Genomic DNA, 25,830 nt, shown 5'->3' with positions numbered 1-25,830 from the left:
AGAAATGATGCATTATGATTTCAGCAGCTGGACACTCAAATAACTTGTCAAGTTGAAGGTCATGATGCTCATGCAAACCACCTCCAAGTTCAACCATGAGAGTATAAGACTTCTTGTTCAAGGGTTGAATACCCTAGACAATTTGTTCCAAATGTCTGCAGCAAGTCTTGTCCTTCCATTATACCTATGAGTAAAATCTATAATATAACCCTGACATGTTACCAGCCTACAAGCAGCAATTTTAGAAGAGCCATTCGAATGTAAAGCCCGTTCTTGGCTTGACGGAAATATGCCGCCCGAGGATCGGCATCAACATCAACAGTAATCTGTATAACATGATCAATGCCTTCAGTCCCTAATCCCAAAGAATGCCTAATATTCTTCTTACCATTATGTTAAGCTTACCTCATCAAGCCGTGGGAGAGGATGGAGGACAACAGCATGTTTCTGCAGATGGCTCATCACATTCTTATCTACAATATACTTCCCGCGTGCTTCAGTGTAGAGATCAATCCTGTCTCCAAAGCGTTCACGTTGTATACGTGTTTGATAGACAACATCGCATTTGGAGGCAACATCCATCAGATCTGCAGACTCTTCCCACTCCACATTCTTTGAAGTGAGATAATCCTTGATGTCGCCCTATGGCACCACAAAACACAAAACCACATAAACAACTAACATCCATCAGATCTTCAGACTCTCCCCACTCCACATTTGTTGAAGTGAGATAATCCTTGATGTCAGCCTATGGCACAACAAGACACAAAAAAACACACAAAAAAAACAGACAAGAGAATAGAGAGAGAGAGAGAGAGAGAGAGAGAGAGAGAGAGAGAGAGAGAGAGATGGCTGTATATGCAGTATATTCATAGAGTTGTGACAGCTGCTACTCCTTCAAAGCCTAATGTTTATTCTGCTGCAAATCAGGGATTAGCTTGGATTTGCATGTCCATGTGCATGCACATGACATCCCCTTCTACTAAACTTGATGATGGGATTCCAACCTTTGACTCTCGATGACTATCATCATCCCCTGTCTCCACATAGGTCTCCCATACCTGTCACCCTTCCCTTCCTAGCAACATTTTCACTGAAAACCTTGCCTTAGTTCTGAATCCACTCCAAATCTGATGTAGAGATTTGTGCATCTGTTCCACCTTTGTCCCCTTGCCTTCTTGCCCTATCCCTGAGCACAAACATGAACCCTTCTTGAAAACTAATCCTGGCACAACTCTCATTAAACTCTCCCCTTGGTTTGCCTAACACCAACCAACTCCCGGGGGTCTTGACTGTTACATGCACTGAGGTTGATCATGATAACGCACGACAAGGCCTTCTTTATACCTTTATGTGGTGAGAATCTTTAGCATCAACTTTAGAGAGTAGAGAGAGAGAAGAGAATGTACAAGACAATACAGTATTGGGTCCCAATACCCAATGAAGGCGCCTGCCCACCCCCCCCACCCCCCCCCCCCCCGCCCCGCGGCAAGCAAGAGTATTTGCTTATATTATTCTTTGGAGAAATGCTGTACAATGCTGAGTACAAATGATATGAATGCCCAACGCAAGGACAAGGAAGACCGTACGTCGGCTGAGTATCCAGCTATCCCGAGGCTTTGCTGAAGACTCTCCTTGGCCACTGATGCAAGTCCAAATAGCTGTAGAACTGCACATATGCTGGCTGAATGTGAAGAGTATCTTCCTTGTTGCTTGGAGTTGAGTTGGAATGCTGAACTTCTGTTGTTCACTGCTGAATACCTGAATGACCTGTATGGGACTGAGGCACTTGCTTAAATATGCCCCCCTATTACTGGTCGGCTGCCAGAAAAGGCTGTCGGCCTGTAGCAATTTTCCGACGACTGCAATAATGCTAGTCGGCTGCTGATTATGCCTGGTTGGGTACTGTACCTGCTTGTCGGCTGCTGCTGTAGAGCCCACAACTGTCATCCATGCCCAGTCGGCTGCTGTGGGATTGGTCGGGTACTGGCGTACTGGACCCCAAGCCTCATGGGCTGGCCGACTGCATGGCCAAGGCCACATGGGCTGGCCGACTGAATGGCAAAGGGCCTTGGATGCCCCCTTCAATGTGCAATGAGACCTAAAATGCCTACATGCAACTACGACTATGGCTGACAACTACATGCTTCTGAATGATGCTTTCTCCAAGTGGGTTAAGAGGACTAACATCTAATTGACCTCTAAAGCTCAGAGACTAGCTCATGCCTGACTGTCCCTGGACTGAGGGCTCACAATGGGGTCACGGTGTACAACAAATAATCCTAGAAAAGGTTCTACTTCTGTACAAATGCTGCACTAATGATCATGCCAGTGTGTCACTGTGTACCCCAGTGCAAGGTGCACGTGACATCACTTAACTTCTGAATGACTGGAAATGGGCCGAAACTTCGGAATGATAGTTTAGGACAACGCTTGCCCACTAGCTTTAGCCGTCATTTCATGATGCGGAGATATATCCAATCCCTTCCTTAAAGTTGACATCTCGCCTGCATTTGTTGGCTTGGCGGGTTGTAACGCGCGGAAGCTCTGGGTAGTCTTCTTTCAGCCCTAAACACTCTTGAAGACCTCCTGATGCAAAAACGCACCATGATGCAAAAACGCAGGTAGAGAGAGAGTAGAGAGAGAGAGTGAGAAGTGCTGGAATTTCAGTATATACTATGTACAAAAAAGGTACAAATCTGTACAGCACTTGGCTGCCCACTTGAAAAGGTGATAAACCCTAATTCTGGCCCCCTATGGGACCCTCCTACTGACTCACACCCCTAGTGGGTGGAATGGCTAATACAAAGAGCAAGGGTGCTATTTATAGCCCCTTGGAGTGCATGAGAAACTGGCCGACTGCTGGTCGGCCAGTTCATAAATCATTAAATCCATTAAATGCTGCCGACTTGAGTCTCTTGATGCGCCTTCAGCCAGCACCCCTCTGTCCTGCAGCCGACAGCCCACTGGTGTTGCTGATGTCATCCTACATGCAGCCGACACACTTCTGATCCATGCTCTGCTCCAAATCTTGCTCCATGTCCAACTTCTACTGGTTCCTAGTCTTTATCTGCTTGCCTCTTCTGGATCTAGCCCTAGAAATGTCCATGGCATCTGTGATGCACATGACATCCCCCTCTGCTAAACTTGATGACGGGAATCCAACCTGCTCTTGGATGACTGTCATCATCCCAATCCTGTTCCGAAGTCCCGCTGTCATCATCCATCCCTGGCAAACCTTTTTCTCTGAAAATCCGGTCTGTTCTCCAAACCACCCTGTCTCTGATGAAGATCTATGCATCTGGTCTTCCTCTAGTCCACAATCCATTCCTGCCCTGATTCTGAACACCGTCTTGGTCTTCGTTCCTGGAACTGAGTCTGGCACTCTCACATCACCCTTGGAGGATCAACCTCCCTTGGGACCGTTCCCTTAGAACCCATCTGGCTCACGGAACTGACATCCCCATCTGGCACTGTGGAACACCACCAACAAACCTCCTGGGAGTTCTTCCCGATCTGTGTTCTTGTCTTGGGCTTCGAATCCGTGTACTTTCCTGTACCTTGGACCTGTACACCATCATATGGGACTGAATCAGTGTTTAGCTTTGCTGAGCCTGATGCTCTGATACCAATGTAACGCGCGGAAGCTCTGGGTAGTCTTCTTTCAGCCCTAAACACTCTTGAAGACCTCCTGATGCAAAAACGCACCATGATGCAAAAACGCAGGTAGAGAGAGAGTAGAGAGAGAGAGAGTGAGAAGTGCTGGAATTTCAGTATATACTATGTACAAAAAGGTACAAATCTGTACAGCACTTGGCTGCCCACTTGAAAAGGTGATAAACCCTAATTCTGGCCCCCTATGGGACCCTCCTACTGACTCACACCCCTAGTGGGTGGAATGGCTAATACAAAGAGCAAGGGTGCTATTTATAGCCCCTTGGAGTGCATGAGAAACTGGCCGACTGCTGGTCGGCCAGTTCATAAATCATTAAATCCATTAAATGCTGCCGACTTGAGTCTCTTGATGCGCCTTCAGCCAGCACCCCTCTGTCCTGCAGCCGACAGCCCACTGGTGTTGCTGATGTCATCCTACATGCAGCCGACACACTTCTGATCCATGCTCTGCTCCAAATCTTGCTCCATGTCCAACTTCTACTGGTTCCTAGTCTTTATCTGCTTGCCTCTTCTGGATCTAGCCCTAGAAATGTCCATGGCATCTGTGATGCACATGACATCGCTCTGATACAAATGTAACGCGCGGAAGCTCTGGGTAGTCTTCTTTCAGCCCTAAACACTCTTGAAGACCTCCTGATGCAAAAACGCACCATGATGCAAAAACGCAGGTAGAGAGAGAGTAGAGAGAGAGAGTGAGAAGTGCTGGAATTTCAGTATATACTATGTACAAAAAAGGTACAAATCTGTACAGCACTTGGCTGCCCACTTGAAAAGGTGATAAACCCTAATTCTGGCCCCCTATGGGACCCTCCTACTGACTCACACCCCTAGTGGGTGGAATGGCTAATACAAAGAGCAAGGGTGCTATTTATAGCCCCTTGGAGTGCATGAGAAACTGGCCGACTGCTGGTCGGCCAGTTCATAAATCATTAAATCCATTAAATGCTGCCGACTTGAGTCTCTTGATGCGCCTTCAGCCAGCACCCCTCTGTCCTGCAGCCGACAGCCCACTGGTGTTGCTGATGTCATCCTACATGCAGCCGACACACTTCTGATCCATGCTCTGCTCCAAATCTTGCTCCATGTCCAACTTCTACTGGTTCCTAGTCTTTATCTGCTTGCCTCTTCTGGATCTAGCCCTAGAAATGTCCATGGCATCTGTGATGCACATGACACGGGTATACGCTTCTTGAGCCTTGGCAAGGCACTCCTTAACTGACTCCATGATTTCCAAGAATGTCTCGGTGGTTTTGTTGGCCTCAAGAAATAGTGACACATGTCTCGTCAAAAGAGATGAAAACCGGCGACCAAATGCTGCCTCATACGACATCCGGCCAATACTCGATGAGTGAGTATCCTTTAGGATTGCCTGAACCAAAGGAAGATATTATTCCCATTTCGATTGTTGGTCATGGCAGTATGATTTGAGAACGTCAAAGACCAATTGATTGTAAATTATGTCTGGCCATCTGTTTGAGGATGGAATGCGCTAGACAACTGCCAAAATTGTCAAACAATGCTCTCCAAAAATGAGACGTAAATTTTGGATCTCTATCTGATGTGATAGTTCGTGACAAACCACCAATGGGATACCGAAACCGAATGAACAAGCGAGCTATGTCCTCGACGGTGGCCGTCAGCTTGCATGGAATGAGCATGCAAAACTTACTAAATCTATCAACAATTGTCATACACTTGTGTGTTTCTAGATCTGGCTGAGACGAGAAGAGAGCCTACAAAGTCTATACTGATATTGTGAAAGGGTCCCTCAAGAATAGGCAAAGACTGAAGCAACCCTATCTGTTTGGTATGAGAAATTTTCACTTTTTGACATATTTGGCATGATTGGACATGTTGGTAGACAACCCGTCGCACCTTAGGCCAATAGAATGACCTCTCTAACTTCTCCAAGGTACTTTTGATACGCCTACGACCCCCAACAAGAGAATCATGGGCATCATGGAGAAGGACTTAGCGCTTTTCTTTGAGTACACAAGGATGAACACTTCTGAAATAAAAATAAATCCTTTATACATCTTTCTATGTATAAAATCAATTTTATTAAAAATAACACTTTTATAATAAGAAAAATTCCATTATGCATCTTTCTATGCATAGAAATTAAATTTAATGAAAATAACACTTTTATAAATAACCAATTTCCATTATGCATCTTTCTATGCATAGAAATCAATTTTAATAATTAATATCAATGATATGCATGCATATTCATAGGTGAATATGTACATGGAGTAATTTATTTCTTTTAGAATGCACAAACGGTGGGAATTACTCTTTTGGAATAACATAAAGACAAACTTTCTTTTTTCCACAAAATTCTGGAAAATTTTGCCATAACCTCCTTTGTATGGCTTCTTGAAAACAACCAACCATCCCGTATACTATAGTGACCTGGTTATGAACTGAGGGCCAAATGGTATTGAGTTCCGAACTCTTCCAAATCCGGATATTGTGCCTTCGTGCTGTCTAAGTCTTTGCCTTGAATTTTAAGCACAGTGGAATCCTGCAATGTCTGAATAGTGCCCTTTCAACCAAGAGCATCAGCAACGGGATTATTTTTGCCCGGGACGTATTCAATCATTCCCCCAAATTGTTGGAACAATTGACTCCATCTAGGCTGCATGTCACTCCACTAGACACTAGGCATGGTTTGCAACCATTTAAGTGCCTGGTGATTTGTCTTAACTATGAAGTCCCTAAAGGAAGTGCTTCCAATGCTTAAGAGCGGTCATCACCTCCAAGAGCTCTTTGTCATACACCGAATAATTCGTCTCGGCGTTATAATAAGCCATTGGCCTACCATCTTGCCGTAAAACAGCTCCAATGGCAAGGTTACTGGCATCGATAATCACCTCGAAAGGATCATTCCATGATGCCAACTTCAAAACTGGAGACTCATAGGCAACTTTCTTCATTGCCTGGAATGCCTCTAGAGTCTTACCCGTGACAAACACTTTTTGACGACGATTCTTCACGCCCTTGAGCAAGTCAGTAAGAGGTGCTGCAAGGTCAGAAAACTTGTCCATGTGCATGCTATAGACCTGACAAAGACCCACGAATGAGCGGATTTCCTGGGCTGTAGTGGGAACATCCCAACTGAGAACGGCATGTACCTTTTTAGGGTCGAGACTAATACCTGAAGAACTCATGATGTATCCCAAGTAATGGATTTCGTGTACTCCAAACTCACTCTTCTTGGCATTGATAAACAACTCATTGTCCTACAAGAGTTGCAAAACCTGTGCCACATCTCGCTCATGCTGCTCTACAGTCCTTGAGAAGATAAGAATGTCATCTAAGAAGATGAAGATGCATTTGCCAATGAGATCCGAGACATCATTTTGTTGAACGTCGTTGGTGCATTGGTGAGACCAAAAGGCATCACCACAAATTCGTAGTGGCCACGCTCGGTCCTAAGGGCAATTTTTGGAATGTTAGCCTCAAAGATCCGAACCTAATGGTAGCCACTCTTAAGATCTATTTTAGAAAAAATCTTTGCACCGTTGAGTCGTTCGAGGATGTACTCTATTCTGGGCATGGGGAATCTAGTATTCACTATTAGCTTATTGAGCGCCCTAGAGTCCACACATAAGCGTGCAGACTTATCCTTCTTTTGGACAAACAAAATGGGAGTGGCAAAAGGTGAGAAAGATGGTCGGATAAATCCGGACCGGAGTAGTTGAGCTAATTGCTGCTCCAACTCACTCTCCAATGCCTTAGAAAGGCGGTAGGGAAACTTGCTGGGAGGTTCCAAACCAGGAACCAACTCTATGTGATGGTCCTCAAGTCTAATGGGTGGGAGAGTAGGTGGGAGGTCGTCTCGTAGCATGATGATGCTGTATTGAGACAAAAGACCAACCATCCGTTGCTCCCCTGTGGGTGCTACTTGAACTGCATTAGACTGAGAGCAGACATATAACAACGCACACTCTGCACCTTTTCTGATGGCTCTTTGAGCCTAAATGTGGAAAATGAGTGGAATGCCAAGAATGCTCCAATCCCTGCGAATCATGAGAGGCTCAAGAAATCCTTCAACTATGGTGAAAGTGTCCTGCCTCCAATCAGGAATGGGTGCATACTGTCGAAACCATTGGATCCCGAGGATCATGTCACACCCTAAAAGAGGGTAGACAATGAAATCCTGCTGGAATGTGGCCCGCTAAACTTGAAACTCAAATTGCTGAGCTTTATGAGTGATGTGTGTACGTAGACCAAGGGTAAATCCGTCCACATCTAAATGATAAGGAACCAAGGTACAGCTCATCTTGGTAGCCAACTGCGGAGAGATGGCATCTTCAGAACTACCCATGTCAAAGAGGACAATGAACTGTTGTCCCTTTGCAGTGCCATAGGCACCGATAAGAGCCTTTGTTTTGCCCTCAACCTCACCCTCCAGCTTATCATCAAATACCACTAATGGCACTGAATTCAAAGAGGGTAACAACTGAACGGCATTTGAGGCTGATGGCGGAGGTGTGGATGATGATGCTACGGTTGCTACTGTGGAAGTGGATGCCTTAGCAGACTTTTCAGCTTGGATCTTAGTAAAATCTTTCTTCCTGTGTCCCACAGTGTGACGTGTCTGTTCATCTGGCTGGAGATAGCCTCCAGTGATGCCCTCCTTAGCTTTTTCCTCATGAGACTTCTTGGGTGTAGAATCTTTCTTATTGCCCGATTGACCTGAAGGATTTTTCTTTTGGTCCTTTTGGTCTTTGCTGTTCTGAGCCCCCTTACCCTGGGTAGATGACTGATGGGTAGATGACTATTGTTGGGGCTTTGGGGTAGATTGTACCTACTTAGGCTTACCTTCGTTCAGCACAAGCTCTTGACTCTGAGCGAGGGTCAGTGCCCGTGCATAAGTCTAAGACTCAAAATTCCTCACTAGGTACCTAATGGTAGTGTCTAAACCTCGAATAAACTGCTTGAGCTTATCTTCTTCCAATATGGGCCATTGTAATGACCTTATTGGAATAGGTCAAAACAAGGGAACCACATGAGTGAGTTTGTAAAACTCATCCTCAAGATTGGTCATGTACTGTGGTGGAAGAAAACGGGCTTTGAGGTTAGCCACGAAGGTGTTCCAATGAAAATAGAATTGGCTTGTGTGATAGGGTCTGTGTGAAGTTGTGACCAATGCTGCCACCACCGGTGAGTTGGGGTGCTGCCACATGGACTTTGTCTTGTGGATCTGTGATTTTAGCTAATGGAAAATGTGCTTCAAATTGATGAATAAATTGAGTAATTGCAGCATGTAACACTTACCATCATACTTACTAAAATTTGGAGAGGTTCGTATGACGGTGGTGGTAGGGGCGGTGGAGAACAAGGAATTCGGAGCGTGCTGAGGGAGAGCCACCAGAATTTTTGCCATCGTTTGCTGATTCTCAATTTGCACAGCCTCCCAATCAAGTCTTTGCTGGAACTTTCGGTCGACTTTCTCTCTGCGGAGTTGGTCTTCCTCATATTTGTGCGTGGCTTCCCTATCCCTCTGTTCCTCCACACGTCTCAATTCTTTTTCTTCATCTGCTTTTCTTTTTGCTTCTTCATCTTTTGATCTTTGTTCTTCATGTCGGTCTTCATCTTTTCTTCTTTGTTCCTCCATATGTAGAAAGACATGTGCCAGATCTGAGATGCCTTCTTTGGGCTTCTCTTTTTCAGCGGCAAGCTGCATCTTCAGAGAATTTATTTGCTCCATCATTATTCTCAGGAGCTGTTCGGTGCTTGGCGGAAGCGTTTTTTCTGTTTGGAAGCTTTGTGCCTCCATCAATTCTTGTTGGCTTTCTTCTTGATGTGATGTCTCTCCCGACATGGTGGAGGCCTCGGTTTCTTTTCCGGACCGCAGCATCCACCGGATGCTCTCACTTCTTTAAGTAGCCAAGTTGGGTTACCAACCTGATGCTCTAATACCAATGTTACATGCACTGAGGTTAATCGTGATAACGCACAACAATGCATTCTTTATACCTTTATGTGGTGAGAATCTTTAGCATCAACTTTAGAGAGTAGAGAGAGAAGAGAATGAGAATGTAGAAGACGACACAGTATTGGGTCCCAATACCCATTGAAGGGCCCCCCCTGCAAGCAAGAGCATTTGCTTATATTATTCTTTGGAGAAATGTTGTACAATGCCGAGTACAAATGATATGAATGCCCAACGCAAGGACGAGGAAGACCATACATCGGCTGAGTATCCAGCTATCCCGAGGCTCTGCTGAAGACTCTCCTTGGCCACTGATGCAAGTCCAAATAGCTGTAGGACTGCACATATGCTAGCCAAATGTGAAGAGTATCTTCCTTGTTTCCTAGAGTTGAGTTGGAATGCTGAACTGCTGTTGTTCACTGCTGAATACCTGAATGACCTTTGTGGGACTGAGGCACTTGCTTAAATATGCCCCCCCTATTACTGGTCGGCTGCCAGAAAAGGCTGTCGGCCTGTAGCAATTTTCACCCCAAGCCTCATGGGCTGGCCGACTACATGGCCAAGGCCACATGGGCTGGCCGACTGAATGGCAAAGGGCCTTGGATGCCCCCTTCAATGTGCAATGATACCTACAATGCTAAATGCAACTACGACTATGGCTGACAACTACATGCTTTTGAATGATGCTTTCTCCAAGTGGGTTAAGAGGACTGACATCTGACTGACCTCTAAAGCTCAGAGACTGACCTACGTAGCTCGTGCCTGACTGTCATAGTTGTTTCTCGTACCAGTACAAACCCATTCATACCGTACGGGTCGTGCGGTGCGGTACCATATGGGTCCTGCAGTGCGGTACCGTATGGGTCCTGCAGTACGGTACCGTACAGTTCGTGCGGCCGTACGATACGACCCCCCCCCCCACCTTGAGAATAAAAATTCCAAATGCTAAAAAAAATATAGAAATCCTGCTTAATGAAGATCCCAAATGCCCGCAATAGTTCGCAACTTTCGTGTCCACTCAGTATTCCATATGGGGTTGCTGAGAGACCTAAAAAATCTGGCAAGGTAGACTGGTAGTGTACACTTGATTGGTAGGATGAGAGAATCTTGCTACATCACTTGGAGATCCCTGGTATAGGTAGGCTAGACAGTCAGATCCTCAAGTTATGTACGGGGAAGAAGATTTGGACATGGCCATTTTGATCTAGAGAGGAGTCCCTAAACCCATCACCCTAGATGCACTGCTCGTATTTGTGCAAGGACGGTCCCTTAGTCATAAACGCTACACTAGGAGACCTTTGGTATTGCATTACCCATGCAGGGTTTTTTTTTGGAGACAATTGGGAGATCCAACTGGGAGAGACACATCTCCATGTTCTGGTTCCTCAAGCATTGTAGACTCCTCCCCCCCCCCCCCCCCCCCCCCCCAACCTTCCCTCACATTCAAGCTTGAAGCTCCATAGTTTGTAAGTGTTTTTTTTTTAAACCGTATTTTATTGTACGGTATCCGAAAATTTCATATCGAACCAAAAATTCACGTACGGTATCGTATTTTCGTACCGTGACAACTATGATGGCTGTCCCTGGACTGAGGGCTCACAATGGGGTCACGGTGTAAGACAAATAATCCTAGAAAAGGTTCTACTTCTGTACAAATGCTGCACTGATGATCATGCCAGTGTGTCACTGTGTGCCCCAGTGCAAGTGTCACCAGCCTGGACATTACCCAGTATGAAAGGGGTCTGGTGGACTCCAAGATGTCTAAATATTTGGAAGGTACAAGCTTTGGGAATGGGGGATTATCCTAGAATACAAAGGACCACACTCCTAAAATTTAGGAGAGTTGCTATTTTTGGCCTAACTCCGATGGAAATTCTGTTCGCATCATTACATCTAGAATTGAGCAGATACCAAGAGTTGGCAAAGTGCCTATGACAGAATGTCTACCAGTTGGGATATTTTTAGAGATAAAGTTTATGGAAGGACCCATCTCTTAGATTGAGACACGTGGCAAGAAAGTGGACCAAAGTGAGACAAGTGGCCTGACACTTGTTAGAAAGTGGATCAAAGTGAGACAAGTGGCCTCACACTTGTCACTTCAGCTATTGTGTGGCTCTCCACTTGTCATTGTAGCCTTCTCTTGCCATTTTAGCTCATGGGAGGCCCAAATCTATAAATTGGAGCCCTCTCTCTTCATTAATGAAGGCTCTCTTGCTGCACACTAGCCTCTACCACCGTTACAGGCTGCCCTAATGATGGCTACTCTCTTTCTCTCTCTGTGGAAGGCTGCCCATGAAGAATACCGGTTGTTGGGGACTGTTTTGGAGGCTTCCATCGCGAAGAAATACTGAAGGCAAGGGTATTTAATCATTTATTATGATTTCTAGCCATTGTACTTGTTGTACCAACCTTTGTACCTGCTGTACCAGCCATTGTACCGGCTGTACCAGCTTCTGTACTTGCTATACCAGCCACTGTACCTGCTGTACTAGTCACTGTACATGTTGTACCAACATTTGTACTTGCTGTACCAACCACCGTACCAACTGGACCAGCCACTGTACCTGCTGTACCAACCATTGTACCGGCTGTACCAGCCATTGTACCTACTGTACCGGCTGACTGCAAAGTTGTACTTGCTGTACCAGCTCTATTACATGAAGACCCGTGGTTTTTGGGAAAGAATCAGTACCCACACAGAGGTATATGGATTATGTTGTTGACTCGGCATTTCTACAGCCTGTGTTCCGGCTTGGTTGCCTCGTGTTGGGCTGTGTTATGGCATTTGTATATGGATAATCCGGCATCTCCCGTGGGGAGAGTAAGGCCCCTCAAAGCTTGTACATGATATTATTTCTCCTTGGGTAATAAAATACTCCAAGGGGGGGGGTTGGCCCATTCCGGCCTCTATGTGGTGTCACACGAGCAAGCTTCATTTTCAGCATTTGTGGATGTTTTGTCCAGCTTTTATGTTTTATGCAAAGTGATGATGGATATGTGTTAAGGTTGTGGCCATGTTTAAATGTTTTAATATGCATTGATGGTATCAACAAGTGTGTCAAAGGCCCTAGTCCCCCGGGCACCGCCGCGAGTTTCATTGGTATCAGAGCATAGGCTTTCTTGGAAGCGGAGGCTTCCTTCTATCAATAAGGAAGAGAAAAGATCTCAAGTGGGGACCACACTTACCCCCATCATTGCTATTAAGCATGGCCAGCCACTTCATAGCCTATGAAGCAAGAGCATGAGCATGAGCAGTAGACAGCTTGTTGATCTAAGGATTTATGAATTCACAAAATTTTATCTTGGAAGTGTGGAGTTGGCTTTATGTGCACACGTTTAGCACTCTTTCCATATGGATATTGTGGATTATATTATCAAGCTTACAGGCAAGCTATATGGAGATATATCTCAGGATATCTTAAGGATATGGTGACGAGATATTTCTTTTGGCTTCATGACCAACCTGGCAAAGAAAAGCTAAGTATACTTTGAGTTTGCAAAGTTGGTGCTTTGGCTATTTACTATGAAGTATTTTTGATGTTCACTAATCCTTGTATAGCCATGCAAGGAGAAAGGTGGTGTTGTTTGCCTTGAGATGGTTTCAGGGAAACATTGTTTATGGCTCCCTTTATTGGGATGGATTATATCTATGGAGATTTCTTTCTTGGACGAGATTTATATAGATATTGGGCTTCACAAGCAATTTCTATGGACGAATCTGTCCGAGTTTATAGAGAAGAAATATTTGGATATCTCATGGATATGATGCTTTTATGGATAAAGTCCACCTCTACTCGAAGGTGTGTGGTTAGTACGGAGTATGTGGTAAGAGTTATGGTATACAAAGGATTATGGTATACAGGTCTATGGATTCTTGGACTTCTTTGGATCTATCCTCAGGTTTATGGATTATTCTTTTTGGCTCCCTTTATTTGGGATGCATTGGACTTATGAAACTCATGGTTCACATACCCTGTGTAGTGTTCTCTTGTCCTACGTGCTCTCTTGAAGATTGTTTCTACCATGTGTGGGTGGAACAATAAAGAGCAGATGGAAGGGAACATGGACACTTCAGAGGGTAGTGTCGAGCACAACATACTATGTGTAGTGTTCTCTTGTCCTACGTGCTCTCTTGAAGATTGTTTCTACCATGTGTGGGTGGAACAATAAAGAGCAGATGGAAGGGAACATGGGCACTTCACAGGGTAGTGTCGAGCACAACATACCGTGTGTAGTGTTCTCTTGTCCTACGTGCTCTCCTGAAGATTGTTTCTACCATGTGAGGATGGAACAATAGAGAGCAGATGGAAGGGAACATGGGCACTTCAGAGGGTAGTGTCAAGCACAACATACCGTGTGTAGTGTTCTCTTGTCCTACGTGCTCTCTTGGAGATTGTTTCTACCATATCTGGGTGGAACATCATGGGCACTTGAGAGGGTAGTGTGAGTTGGTGGCCGAAATGCCTACAAACTATTGGTGGCCGAAATGCCTATAAACTATGTATAGCAGAAATGCTTATGGAACACCAGGTTATCTATGCCTGCAAGTGATTGTTTTATCTTGTTACTTGAGTCCACCTCTCATCCAAGGTGTGTGGTCAGAGTACCAACACGGAGTGCAAGTGGTAAAGTGGACATGACGCTTGGTTGGCACGGGACTTATGTATACGCCAAGGGTCATGTGGATTGGCACATGTTTGTGTGCTTTGAGGTTGGATTATGATATCTGGACTTATTGGAATCACTATCTCCCCATGCAGAGGCCAAGAGGTTCATTGTTCATCTCACCATGCATGTGGATTCATGTTGGGATTGCGAGAGGACAATTCAATGAACACTCCACCATACACGTGGATTCGTGTTGCGATTGTGGAGTGAGTGTTTCATTGTTTCCACACCATGCTTGTTGATCAGAGTTGGGATTGTATGGGAGAACATGGGAACTGTTGGGATTGGGAGAAAGGATTGCCAGAACTATGGAGAACCAGCTTTTCTGTCACCATGGTTTGTGCTCTTGAATGGAGCCAGTTTGTGTGCATAGCACATGTTTCTGTGCGAGGCACTAGTTTCTTGTGCATGGCACTTATTTATGTGTCTTAGCACTTGGTTGGTAATTTTCATTGGCATATGATTATCTCATTGATATTGGTGATTGAGACACAATTGGCTCTTGTGCCTGTGTCTAGCATATCTTCCATGGAATTCTCGCCCATTTATTTTGGGACATGATTTTGATATTGGTATTATGAAACGTATTTAGTCTCACCCATTTCTTTGGGAGATGTTATATTGGATTTTTGAGACTGACTTGTCTCGCCCACTTGATGGGACATGATTATATCTTGAATATATGGCTTGAAGCTTAAAGTTGCGGACAACTTTTAAGAAGCTGGGGAGGATGTCACCAACCTGGACATTTCCCAGTATAAAAGGGGTCTGGTGGACTCCAAGATGTCTATATATTTGGAAAGTCTAAGCTTTGGGAATGGGGGATTATCCTAGAATACAAAGGACCACACTCCTAAAATTTAGGAGACTTGCTATTTTTGGCCCGACTCCGATGGAAATTCTGTTCGTGTCATTACATCCAGAATTGAGCAGATACCAAGAGTTGGCAAAGTGCCTATGAAAGAATGTCTGCCAGTTGGGATATTTTTAGAGATAAAGTTTATGGAAGGACCCATCTCTTAGATTGAGACATGTGGCAAGAAAGTGGACCAAAGTGAGACAAGTGGCCTGACACTTGTTAGAAAGTGGATCAAAGTGAGACAAGTGGCCTCACACTTGTCACTTCAGCTATTGTGTGGCTCTCCACTTGTCATTGTAGCCTTCTCTTGCCATTTTAGCTCATGGGAGGCCCAAATCTATAAATTGGAGCCCTCTCTCTTCATTAATGGAGGCTCTCTTGCTGCACACTAGCCTCTACCACCGTTACAGGCTGCCCTAATGATGGCTACTCTCTTTCTCTCTCTCTGGAAGGCTGCCCATGAAGAATACCGGCTGTTGGGGACTGTTTTGGAGGCTTCCATCGCGAAGAAATACTGAAGGCAAGGATATTTAATCATTTATTATGATTTCTAGCCATTGTACTTGTTGTACCAACCTTTGTACCTGCTGTACCAGCCATTGTACCGGCTGTACCAGCTTCTGTACTTGCTATACCAGCCACTGAACCTGCTGTACTAGTCACTATACATGTTGTACCAACATTTGTACTTATTGTACCTGTTGTACCAGCCACCATACCGGCTGTACCAACCACTGTACCTATTGTACCAGCCACTGTGTTGTGCTTGCTGTACCAGCTCTATTGCATGAAGACCCATGGTTTCTGGGGAAGAATCAGTACCAGCTCTATTGCATGAAGAACCCGTGGTTTTTGGGGAGGTATATGGATTATGTTGTTGGCTCGGCATTTCTACAGCCTATGTTCCGGCTTGGTTGCCTCGTGTTGGGCTGTGTTATGGCATTTGTATATGGCTAATCCGGCATCTCCTGTGGGGAGAGTAAGGCCCCTCAAAGCTTGTACATGATATTATTTCTCCTTGGGTAATAAAATACTCCAAGGGGGGGGTCGGCCCATTCCGGCCTCTATGTGGTGTCACACGGGCAAGCTTCATTTTCAGCATTTGTGGATGTTTTGTCCAGCTTTTATGTTTTATGCAAAGTGATGATAGATATGTGTTAAGGTTGTGGCCATGTTTAAATGTTTTAATATGCATTGATGGTATCAACAAGTGTGTCAAAGGCCCTATTCCCCCGGGCACCGCCGCGAGTTACAGCAGGGTGCACGTGACATTGACACATGCTGCGTTTCTCTCCTTGGACCTATGCACTTCTTCTGGGCCACCAACAGCACTTAGCATAGCTGAGCCTGATGCTGATACAATGTTGCCTTGTCACCACACCACCAAAAGATCCAAGACACGGGTGATGATTTCATCCATGTGCGATGCAGTAAGGGTGGGTGGGACTTGGGTAGCAACAATATCTTAGAATCAGCCTAAAGCTTTGATACCAATGTCACATGCAGAAGCTCAAGGAGTCTTCTTTCAGCCCTACGTACTGCATAGGAACGCTTGATGCAAGAATAATCAACATAGATAGAGAAGAGAGAGAGAGAGAGAGAGAGAGAGAGACAGAGAGAGATGGCTGTATATTCTGTATATTCATAGAGTACAAAAAGGTACATCATATGTGGCCTTTGGCCTTCCCACGAATCTGCATGAGAACGACGCAGGCCGAGCTTCTGAAAGAACTCATCAATCCACTGGTACCAAGCCCCCAGAGCCTGCTTTAGACCATATAAAGCCTTCTCCAGCCGGTACACATGATCCTGCTGATCAATATAAACCTCTTGTGTAAGCTCTCCATTTAAGAAAGCCGACTTGACGTCCATCTGGAAAACGGGCCATCTATGATGTCCTGCAAGTGCAAGAACGGTGCGAATGGTAGTCATCCGGGCTGTCGGAGCGAAGGTCTCATCGAAGTCGACACCAGGAAGCTAAGCATAACCCTTGGCAACCAACCTCACCTTATGCTTGTCCAAGCTGCCATCAACTCGGAACTTTGATTTGAAAATCCAACGCACACCAATCACCTTACGCTGCAGAGGCCGAGGCACCAAAATCCAAGTGCCATTCCATTCGATAGCATCCAGCTCTGCCTGCATAGCATGACGCCAAGGCTCATGTGAAAGAGCCTCGTCTACAGAAGTGGGATCAGAAGGACCATTAATGATTGTAGACATAAGAGCATAATTAACAAACATGTTGTCCTCATGAATTTGTTTCCCTGTAACTCTGGAAGAACACCGAAGAGAACCAGGCGGAGGAGCAGAAGGAAGCTCACGTAACCCAGAGTCACGAACTGTGATATAATACCAACTAGGTACAGATCTGCTTGAACTCGCCGGAGGAGGAGCAGGGTCATCATCATCTGACTGAGAATCCTCAGCTGGAGTGTAACAGAAACAGCGGGAGCAGGAGGAGGAGGAGGAGGAGGAGGTGCAGGAAGAACAAGCTCACCGCCCCCCTCTGAAGATGTAGGAGTCTCGTCGAACACCACATCACAGCTCAACAACTTTACCGGCCTGAGGATCATAAAGACGATATGCCTTGGACACAGTGCTGTATCCGAGAAAAGTCATGCGCTGAGACTTCGAGTCCAACTTGGAGCGGTGCTCCTTAGGCACATGAACATACGCCGTACACCCAAATATCCGAAAATGAACAACGGAGGGCTTCTCACCATGGAAAGCCTCATATGGAGTTTTGTCGAGAAGAGCAGCAGTAGGAGACCTATTCTGAATGTAGACAGCAGTGGAAGCCGCCTCAACCCAGAAACGTCGAGGTAATGAAGAATGCTCAAGCATAGCACCGGCCATTTCCATAATGGTCCTATTCTTCCTCTCGACAACTCCATTCTGTGATGGAGTATATGATGTAGTAAGCTGTCTCCGAATGCCATGTGTCTCTTTTTCCCCCTCAGCTTTCCAATCACAGAAGTGAAAAAAATTGTCTCATCCTTGGTCTTCAGAAAGAAAACTCAAGTATATCTGGTAAAATCATCCACCATCACGAGCATGTACAACACCTTACTCAAAGACGCGGTACTCATAGGACCACATAAGTCTGCATGAATGAGAGCAAGTGATGTCGAAGATTTGTGTCGCCTCCTTCGGAAAGGCGGCTCGGTGTTGCTTCCCCTGTAAACAAGAGGAACAAGCAGAAGACGGAGCCTTGATGGTCGGTAATTCCTCAACCAACCCATCCTTCGAAGCTCGCTGCAGAAGCTGACAGCTCAAATGGCCAAACCGAGCATGCCAAAGAGCAGAAGAAGCACCAAAAGAAAGCATAGAGGTCAACTTGTAGAGACCACTATCTTGGACTCCCTGAGCCAAGATGCTACCAGTCGCCTTATCACGAATGGTAATCTCATAACGAGAAAAGATCACCTCCGCACCCTAAGCTGTAAGAGCACTCACTGACAAAAGGTTAAAAGCCAAATCTAGAATATACAGAACGTCAGAGAAGTACCTCTTGTCCTCGTCAAAACGGAAGATGGGGATAGTGCCATGACCATGCACTGGCACGGAAGAAGAATCACCCAGAGTGATCTCGCCTGATCCAGCAGTGAAGTCCTCGAACCAATCTCGATGGGGTGTCATATGAGCAGTAGCACCACTATCAACAATCCAAGACCGTGACTGAGAAGTCACAAGAGCAAGTATACGCCGAGTACCTGCTATGCCATCATCCTTCTTGGGTTGAGACACCGCAGTTGGAGGAAGAGTTCTTTGCTGCTTCATCACGCTTCTTCTTGTGACATTGGGGTGACTTGTGACCCTTCTTGCCACAATAATGACATTCAATGTCCTTATTCTTTGAAGATTTGTTGTCTTTATGCTTGTCGGAATCCTTGGAGTTCTTGTCAGAACCCCCTTTTCCTTTCTTTTGTTGAGTCTTCCCTTTATCTCGTGCTGCCAAAGCTCCATCAAGGCCACCAGAAGTGCCAGTCCGCTCCTCAAAGCGAGACTCAATCTGCATAACGGAGGGGAGAACTTCCTCCCAAGTAACTGGAACAGGACGAGGAGAAGAAACCAGAGACTGAAAGTATGCATCAAACCTCTCTGGAAGTTTGGAGAGCAGCCGAATAGCCATATCCTCTGTGGAGATGTCCTTGCCACAAACAGCAAGCTCGTCCCGAAGATCTTTCATCTTCGGGATGAAAGCAGATAAAGAAGGAAAGGCAGAAACTAATAAGTTTATAAGTTGCTTTTCCAACGCCAAAATCCGACCCAGGGACTTAATCTCATAGAGATCTGCAAAAGCCTTCCAAACTTCATGTGCAGCATCTGCTGTACGCACATGAGAGAGAGAAGCATCCTGACAGTTCAACATCAGAAAGGAGAAAACACGTCGATCATTTGACTGCCAAATATCAATCTGTGCCTGAGTCGCACCACCGGAAGCAAGGGTGGGAGGGGTGGCATTGGCTGGTGTTACAAGCCAATCCCAGAGATCCACGCCACGCACGGCCGATTTCACCTTCACCTTCCATAGGGTGTAGTTGGAACCATCCAACTTGGCACACTTAGCAAACATATGAAGAGAAGTTGGTGCAGCCATCACAAAAGCTTGGGCTCAATCTCAAAAAATGCACAAACTCTGAACAAGAAGTGTCCTCCACAGGTACCAAGAGTGCCACCAAAGCCTGCAACACCACAAGCCCCCTCTGTAAAGGGAAAGGGCCACTGGAGAGGAAAACGCAGCAAAGAAAGGCTGCTGTCCTGTAGAAAACAGGCCGCCTATTGTCCAATCTCCAAGTGGGAAAGAAAACGTTGGTCAACAAGTACCTGATGGCTGAGTTGATGAAGCCAATCTGAAGGAAAAGCGACCAGCAGGGTATTGTCCAGAAAATGCAGCAGCAAAGGCTATGGATCTGGAAAAAAAACGTAGAGGAGAAGGTGCTGAAAACAGGGCTGAATCTGGGGCAGCAAAGAGGTTGCTAAACCGGGAGCGATGATACCATAAAAGAGTGCACAGAGCGGAAGCAAAGTGGCACTAGAATGTGTTGAACAGAGAGTGCAAGAGAGAGGGAGATATGGAGAGAACTATGCTGAATATACTGAAGCAAAACAGTCCCAAGCAAGAGACACAGATAGTCTCATAAGTGAGGGAGCAAAATATGTACAAGACTGAATGAGAAAAGAGAGGCCAGCACCCACTATTTATAGTGAGGGAATGCTGGCCGACTGGAGCTGATAAACCGGCCGACTGGAGCTAATGGACATGGCCAACTGGTAAATGCCAGAAAGGCTGGGAAAAATCCCAGAAAAACAGTAAAAAGGGGTGGCCAACCCACAAGCAAGGACCATGCAAAAGGGGACCAAATGGGCACCATAAAAGAGCAAAATCTGGGGATGAATGAGCTAACAAGCTCGTGGAGGGTCCACAAGATCCACACTGTCGGTGTCCTCCACCTCCTAGGTCCGGAAGAAACTGGTGATGGTTGGCTGCCAAGGGAGGGGGCGGGGTGGCTCGGACCTATGTCTGCGGAGCTCAAGCAGGAAGAGGCCCAGGCAACGCTGGTCTTGGAAGTCAATGATCTTGGAGAGTGGACCGAATCCCTCACAAAATAGACAGTGAAACCTCCCGAAGATCTCATAGTATACTGGGCAGCGGCATATGTAATGCTCCTCCGTCTCAACCTCTATGTGGCATAGTCGGCAGATCCTCTCCTCTCTGGGTGTCCGTACGAGCTTCCCGGCTTTGAAGATGCGCTCAGCTCTACTTGTCTCCACTCTGAGGCGGTGGAAAGAAACCCGTATCTGGCCAATCGTAATCCGCATGGCACACTCAAGTAGCCTGGCTGCTGGAAGAATCCATCCTCAGTGAGTGTGAGGAAGTAGTCTCTGTAAAAGTGCATCTTCGTGGGGAGCTCCGGGGGTGTGATCCATGTGCAATGTGTGTAGAGGCTAAGAAGATCTAACTGGATAACCCATAGAGTTTGGCCACTGTAACACGCCGAAGCTTACACACATGATTATACTTTAGATAACAAATATTCAGCACCATGGTCCTTGACGATTGTGTCGGAATGCACAACGGAAAATGAGACAAGTGCTGTGGAGAAAAGTGTAGAGAGAGAGAAGCTGTATAAACTTTGCTATATACACAAGGATCCGATACAAAATAGGTGTGGGGGGCAAGGGTGGTATTTATACCACCCTCCAATGCTGGTTGGCCAGGTCAAAGCAGCTGACAGCCTGCCTAGGTTGTCCATGACTCAGAAAAAATGCAGTCGGCCAGCATATCATTAGTCGGCTAGGACAAACTCACAACTTCTGGTGTCGACTACATCTTTCAGATTCATGTATGCTGTTTTAAAAGATTGCTAAAAGACTCACTAAAATCAGGTTTAAAGCAGGCCTCGTTTCACACAGTCCTAGCTTGGCGCATGCTACACCTAACTACTTATCTGAATTATATACAAGAAAGAAGTGTTACAACTATACTTCAAGTACAAAAGATGATAGAACGAAGATATCAGTTCTCAACCCACACATTGCCTAAGATCTCCTTGACAAACCTGTACTGCAAATGCAGAGAGGAGATGCTATGTGTTGGAGGCAATTCGAGCATGAAATGGCTGGAAGGTGTGTTGGATTATCCCACATGCGGAAACATGAGTGGCACCTTGTCATAGTCGCCTCCCCTAGCTGGTATTTTTGGGGGGCAGCACACCAGGATGTGGGAGCTCAGTGGAGGGTTTGTTGCAGTGCCCAGGGGGGAGGGGGGCTCGCGCTCGTGGTGGTGCATTGTCTGGTCATCCTCATGGCCTGGGCTGTGCTTGGACGTGGCAGCGCTGCTATAACTTTTCATATGGTATCAGAGCTCAGGCTTGTGGTCCTAGACAGCCCTCGATCATGTCTTCGGGTGGCTCAAATAGAGAAGGGGTGTTGAGGGCAATTCAAACAAGAAATGGCTAGAAGGTGTGGTGGATTCTCCGATATGCTGAAATATGGGAAGTCCTTGCCATATATAGGCTAGAGTGGCACCTTGTCATAGTCATCTACCTCGGCCAGTAATTTTGGAGGCAGCACAAAGGGAGATGGCAGCCTAGTGGAGGGTTTGTTGCAGTACCCAAGGGGGGGGGGGAGGGGGGGGGGGGGGGGGGGGCCGTGCTTGTGGTGGTTGCCTCCTGGTGGTGTGTTGCCTGGTCACGTCCTAATTGCCTAAGTGTGTGCTTGGACGTGGCGGCATCGCTATGACTTCACACTTTGTAGGCTCTAATCACTGAGGAATGCAGATGATTATGACAACATGCGTATATATGGCACTTTATTGTGCGTGTCAGCCAGCATAAAATGCTATCAGCCTGATCATGACCTGCCACATGGCACGTGCGCTGGCCAGTCTCCTGCACCTGCTGCCTGATTGCTCCAGCACCTGCTACTTGATAGCTCTTGTGCCTGCTGCCCAACTCTTACAAGCCAGCCATGCGTACAGCCTTCGGGTGAGGTGTCACAGAAGGATTTGAGTTGTGATTTATATGAAACCTGACATTAGGCTTTCCCCTCTCGTCCCCATCAATATTCTAATCTGGAAAGTGAAATCATAGTGAACCAGCTGAAGTCATGAAAAGGCCGTGCCTGTGTGTGTGTGTGTGTGTGTGTGTGTGTGTGAGAGAGAGAGAGAGAGAGAGAGAGAGAGACCTTCATCTTGACCACATCCGGAGCCACAAAATAGAGCTTTACATTGTTATACTTTCCCAACAAGTATGCCAATGACCTCACAGTACGACCATTAGCAAGATCACCAACAAGGCCTACTTTGATATTATCCAAGTGTCCAATTTCTCTTTGAATAGTATAGACATCCAGAAGGGCCTGCCCATCAAAATAAAACTTCAGATCAAAAAACAACATTTTCATGGAAGGGTGTTTACAAATGAATCAAAGGCATATTGAAACGGGACATACTGATGCATATTGGAGAAGACAAACCTGAGTTGGATGCTGACCGGGCCCATCACCAGCATTGATTACAGGTATCGTTGCTGCTGCTGCTGCTTGCTTGGCTGCTCCATTCTCGAAATGTCTCAACACTATAATATCCGAATATCCTTCAACAGTCCTTATGGTATCTATAGCCAGCTTCAATTTCAAAACAATCTAGTTAGACTTTCAAGTTGTTAGACCCAGACACTTTACTGCTCATATTTCTTGTTGCAAGCAATTAATCCTTTGAGCTTGGAAAGTTTATGATACTTCTAGGTGGGAGGGGACACAACTGTTAGAGAAAAATGTACATCCATGATAATTCTAAGTGCCTTCAATGGCCCCTATATAACGAGCCCTCCATATCTGCCAAGATGTCAAGCTCCCAATAATCTCCCAAGCTGAGTCTACTACTGAGAGATGTACTCTGGGGATAACTAGGAATCTATGCAAGGGTTGTGGTATGGAACCTTCCACAGTTAACATACAAGTTTTAGTTTGTCAAATTGCCCTCGTAGAACGTTTGAGACCTTGAATCAATCAGTCACACAACTCCTTCCAAGGTACAATAGTATGATCTGAAGCAATGTGATCATATGCCATACCCTCTTGGCTTCTATGCATATTGAACACAAAATTTTGAATGGTTTGTTACGGTGCATTACGGTGCAATGCATATTGGACAATTCGGGGGTGCATCCATTACTAATCCCGTGTCATAAGCCATGCTTCTAAGACATGAACTTTGCCATGCATGCCTGCGATCATATTGGACAATTCGGGGGTGCATCCATTACTTATCCCCCCTCACTGACATGCTGTTATAATAAGCCATGCTTCTAAGACATGAACTTTGCCATGTATGCCCCGTTTTCCCTAGCCAAATTCTCCTTGCTACATAGTACAATGTGGAGCATTACAAGTTAGTAGTGGTACATTACTCGTAAGACTACTAGTGCAATGCAAGTGTGAACAGAGATAGAATGACCAGTGGAAGACATCAACACACAAACATTCACAAGTATCCTCCTCTGTTCCTCTGTACAAAAGGTAACCAAAAGGTAATCTCCATTGGCCAATTTTGGAGGCTACTCCAGAACAACCTATGGTTGGGAGAAGACAGCACTCCCAACACCCAAGCCAAAGTTCCTGCATCTACATTAGGGGTGTTTGGGCATCATCAACCTAAAGAGCCACAGCAGAGCTTTGCTTTGCCAAGTTTATTGTTCAAGGTCTTTAGCCAGGAAGGGAGCCTTGGAAGACATTCTTGGAGGCCCCTAATCCTCGGCTGACATTCTTGGAGGCCCCTAATCCTCGGCTGGGTGGACCTTGGACCAAAGGAGTCAGATGAGTCTTCATTGCTGCCACATTAGCCGGCTGGACATTGTCGCAGTTCATGGCCAGCCTCCTAAGAGCTTCGTCCAAAATCAAACCTGGAAACTTCAGCAACCCGTTGTGTGGAACAGCTTAGTGCATCTGCCTTTGGACATCAGCTGGCATGGCCTCCTATGTCATTTAGGGAGCCTGAGATTTAGGCGCAGCATAGTCATATGGGTCCTCAATGCTTCTCTCTCAGCTTAGAGTAAACCAGCAGTGCTAGCCATATAAAAAGGCTGCTTGGCAACGGAACACATCCTTGCCATTACCTCAGCCATCCTTAGAGAGTGGTCCACTCAACTAATCCCTCACCCCCCCCTGTCGCATTATTCTGAAAATCTCATGCCTAAAGGACAAAATCTTTCTCCTACAGTCTTCTCAATAGGTCATGACAGCTGCTTGCCACAATGGAGGACTACCCAAGAGGACATCGAGGCCCCCCTATGTCGTATTCAAGTGATCAACCTTCACGACCACACCAGCTCATAGAGGCCTTGCAGTGGTGCCATGGATGGCCATAAGTCTCAGGACTCAGTAGATATCAGTCATTCAGACGAGACAGGTACCCCTCCTTGGGCCTCAGGGTTGGCTGTTAATTTGGTGGGTTTGAGAGTGCTTGATTGAATGCTTGCGCCCAAAGGAGACACGCACACGCACACACAATTGCTTGCTCAGTTCAAAATCCTCAAAAAAGACATGGTACATAGCCTACATTATCAACATCAAGAAAAACACACATATCATGAGGAAGATACGAAGAAGGACCAGATTACCTTCTAAGGTTTCTCCCTTTGCTGCAGAAGAGAACTCTCTTGCATTTTCAGTTGTGAGGACTTCACCACCGAGCCTCTTCATGGCAGATTCAAAGGAGAGCCTTGTACGAGTGGAGGGCTCATAGAAGAGAGTGGCCATGAGGTAGCCTTTGAGCACCTCCTGCGCCTTTACACCTTTCTCGAGGTCCTCCATGTGCCGGGCCACATCAAAGATGCCGCCCAGGAGTTCCCTGTCGAACTGCTGGGCCTCGATCACATCGTCTAGAGGGAACCTCTGGCCTGCTGTTGGCTTGGAATCAGACAGCACTGTTTTTGTTGGTGGCGGTGATGGTGTTGATAACGAAGGGAGACACGCTTTGCACTGTGGTGCTCTTCCCTTGTGCTTCGACTTGGATGATGGGCTTCCATGCTGTTTGAGCAGAGAGACTAGCACATCGTTACTACTGGTTAGAAAGATTCTTTGTTTGCAAGGGTTGTTAACGCAGGCGGTTGAGAACGTGACCGCCATGGACGACTTCTTGCAGCAGGCTACTGAGCAACTCCTGGGTTTAGGTGGGGTT

The 25,830-nt window shown here is 46.1% G+C and overlaps 1 protein-coding gene across 1 annotated transcript; it reads right to left on the bottom strand.

Moving 5' to 3' along the window:
- LOC147613691 (aspartate carbamoyltransferase, chloroplastic-like) lies at window positions 1-25,830 on the bottom strand. The gene is made up of 5 exons (XM_086781661.1): window positions 25,271-25,830; window positions 23,127-23,266; window positions 22,836-23,009; window positions 406-642; window positions 1-326 (listed from the first exon to the last, which is right to left on the bottom strand). Exons 1-5 carry the CDS (start codon window positions 25,776-25,778, stop codon window positions 219-221), a joined length of 1,167 nt encoding a protein of 388 aa, XP_086637787.1. The 5' UTR covers window positions 25,779-25,830; the 3' UTR covers window positions 1-218.

The sequence above is a fragment of the Cibotium barometz genome, chromosome 43 (assembly GCF_041138505.1).
Source record: "Cibotium barometz isolate CiBa-2024 chromosome 43, ASM4113850v1, whole genome shotgun sequence".
Lineage (NCBI taxonomy): Eukaryota > Viridiplantae > Streptophyta > Polypodiopsida > Cyatheales > Cibotiaceae > Cibotium > Cibotium barometz.
Note: the sequence above shows the minus strand (reverse complement) of the source record. Positions and strands in the feature narration are given on the sequence as shown.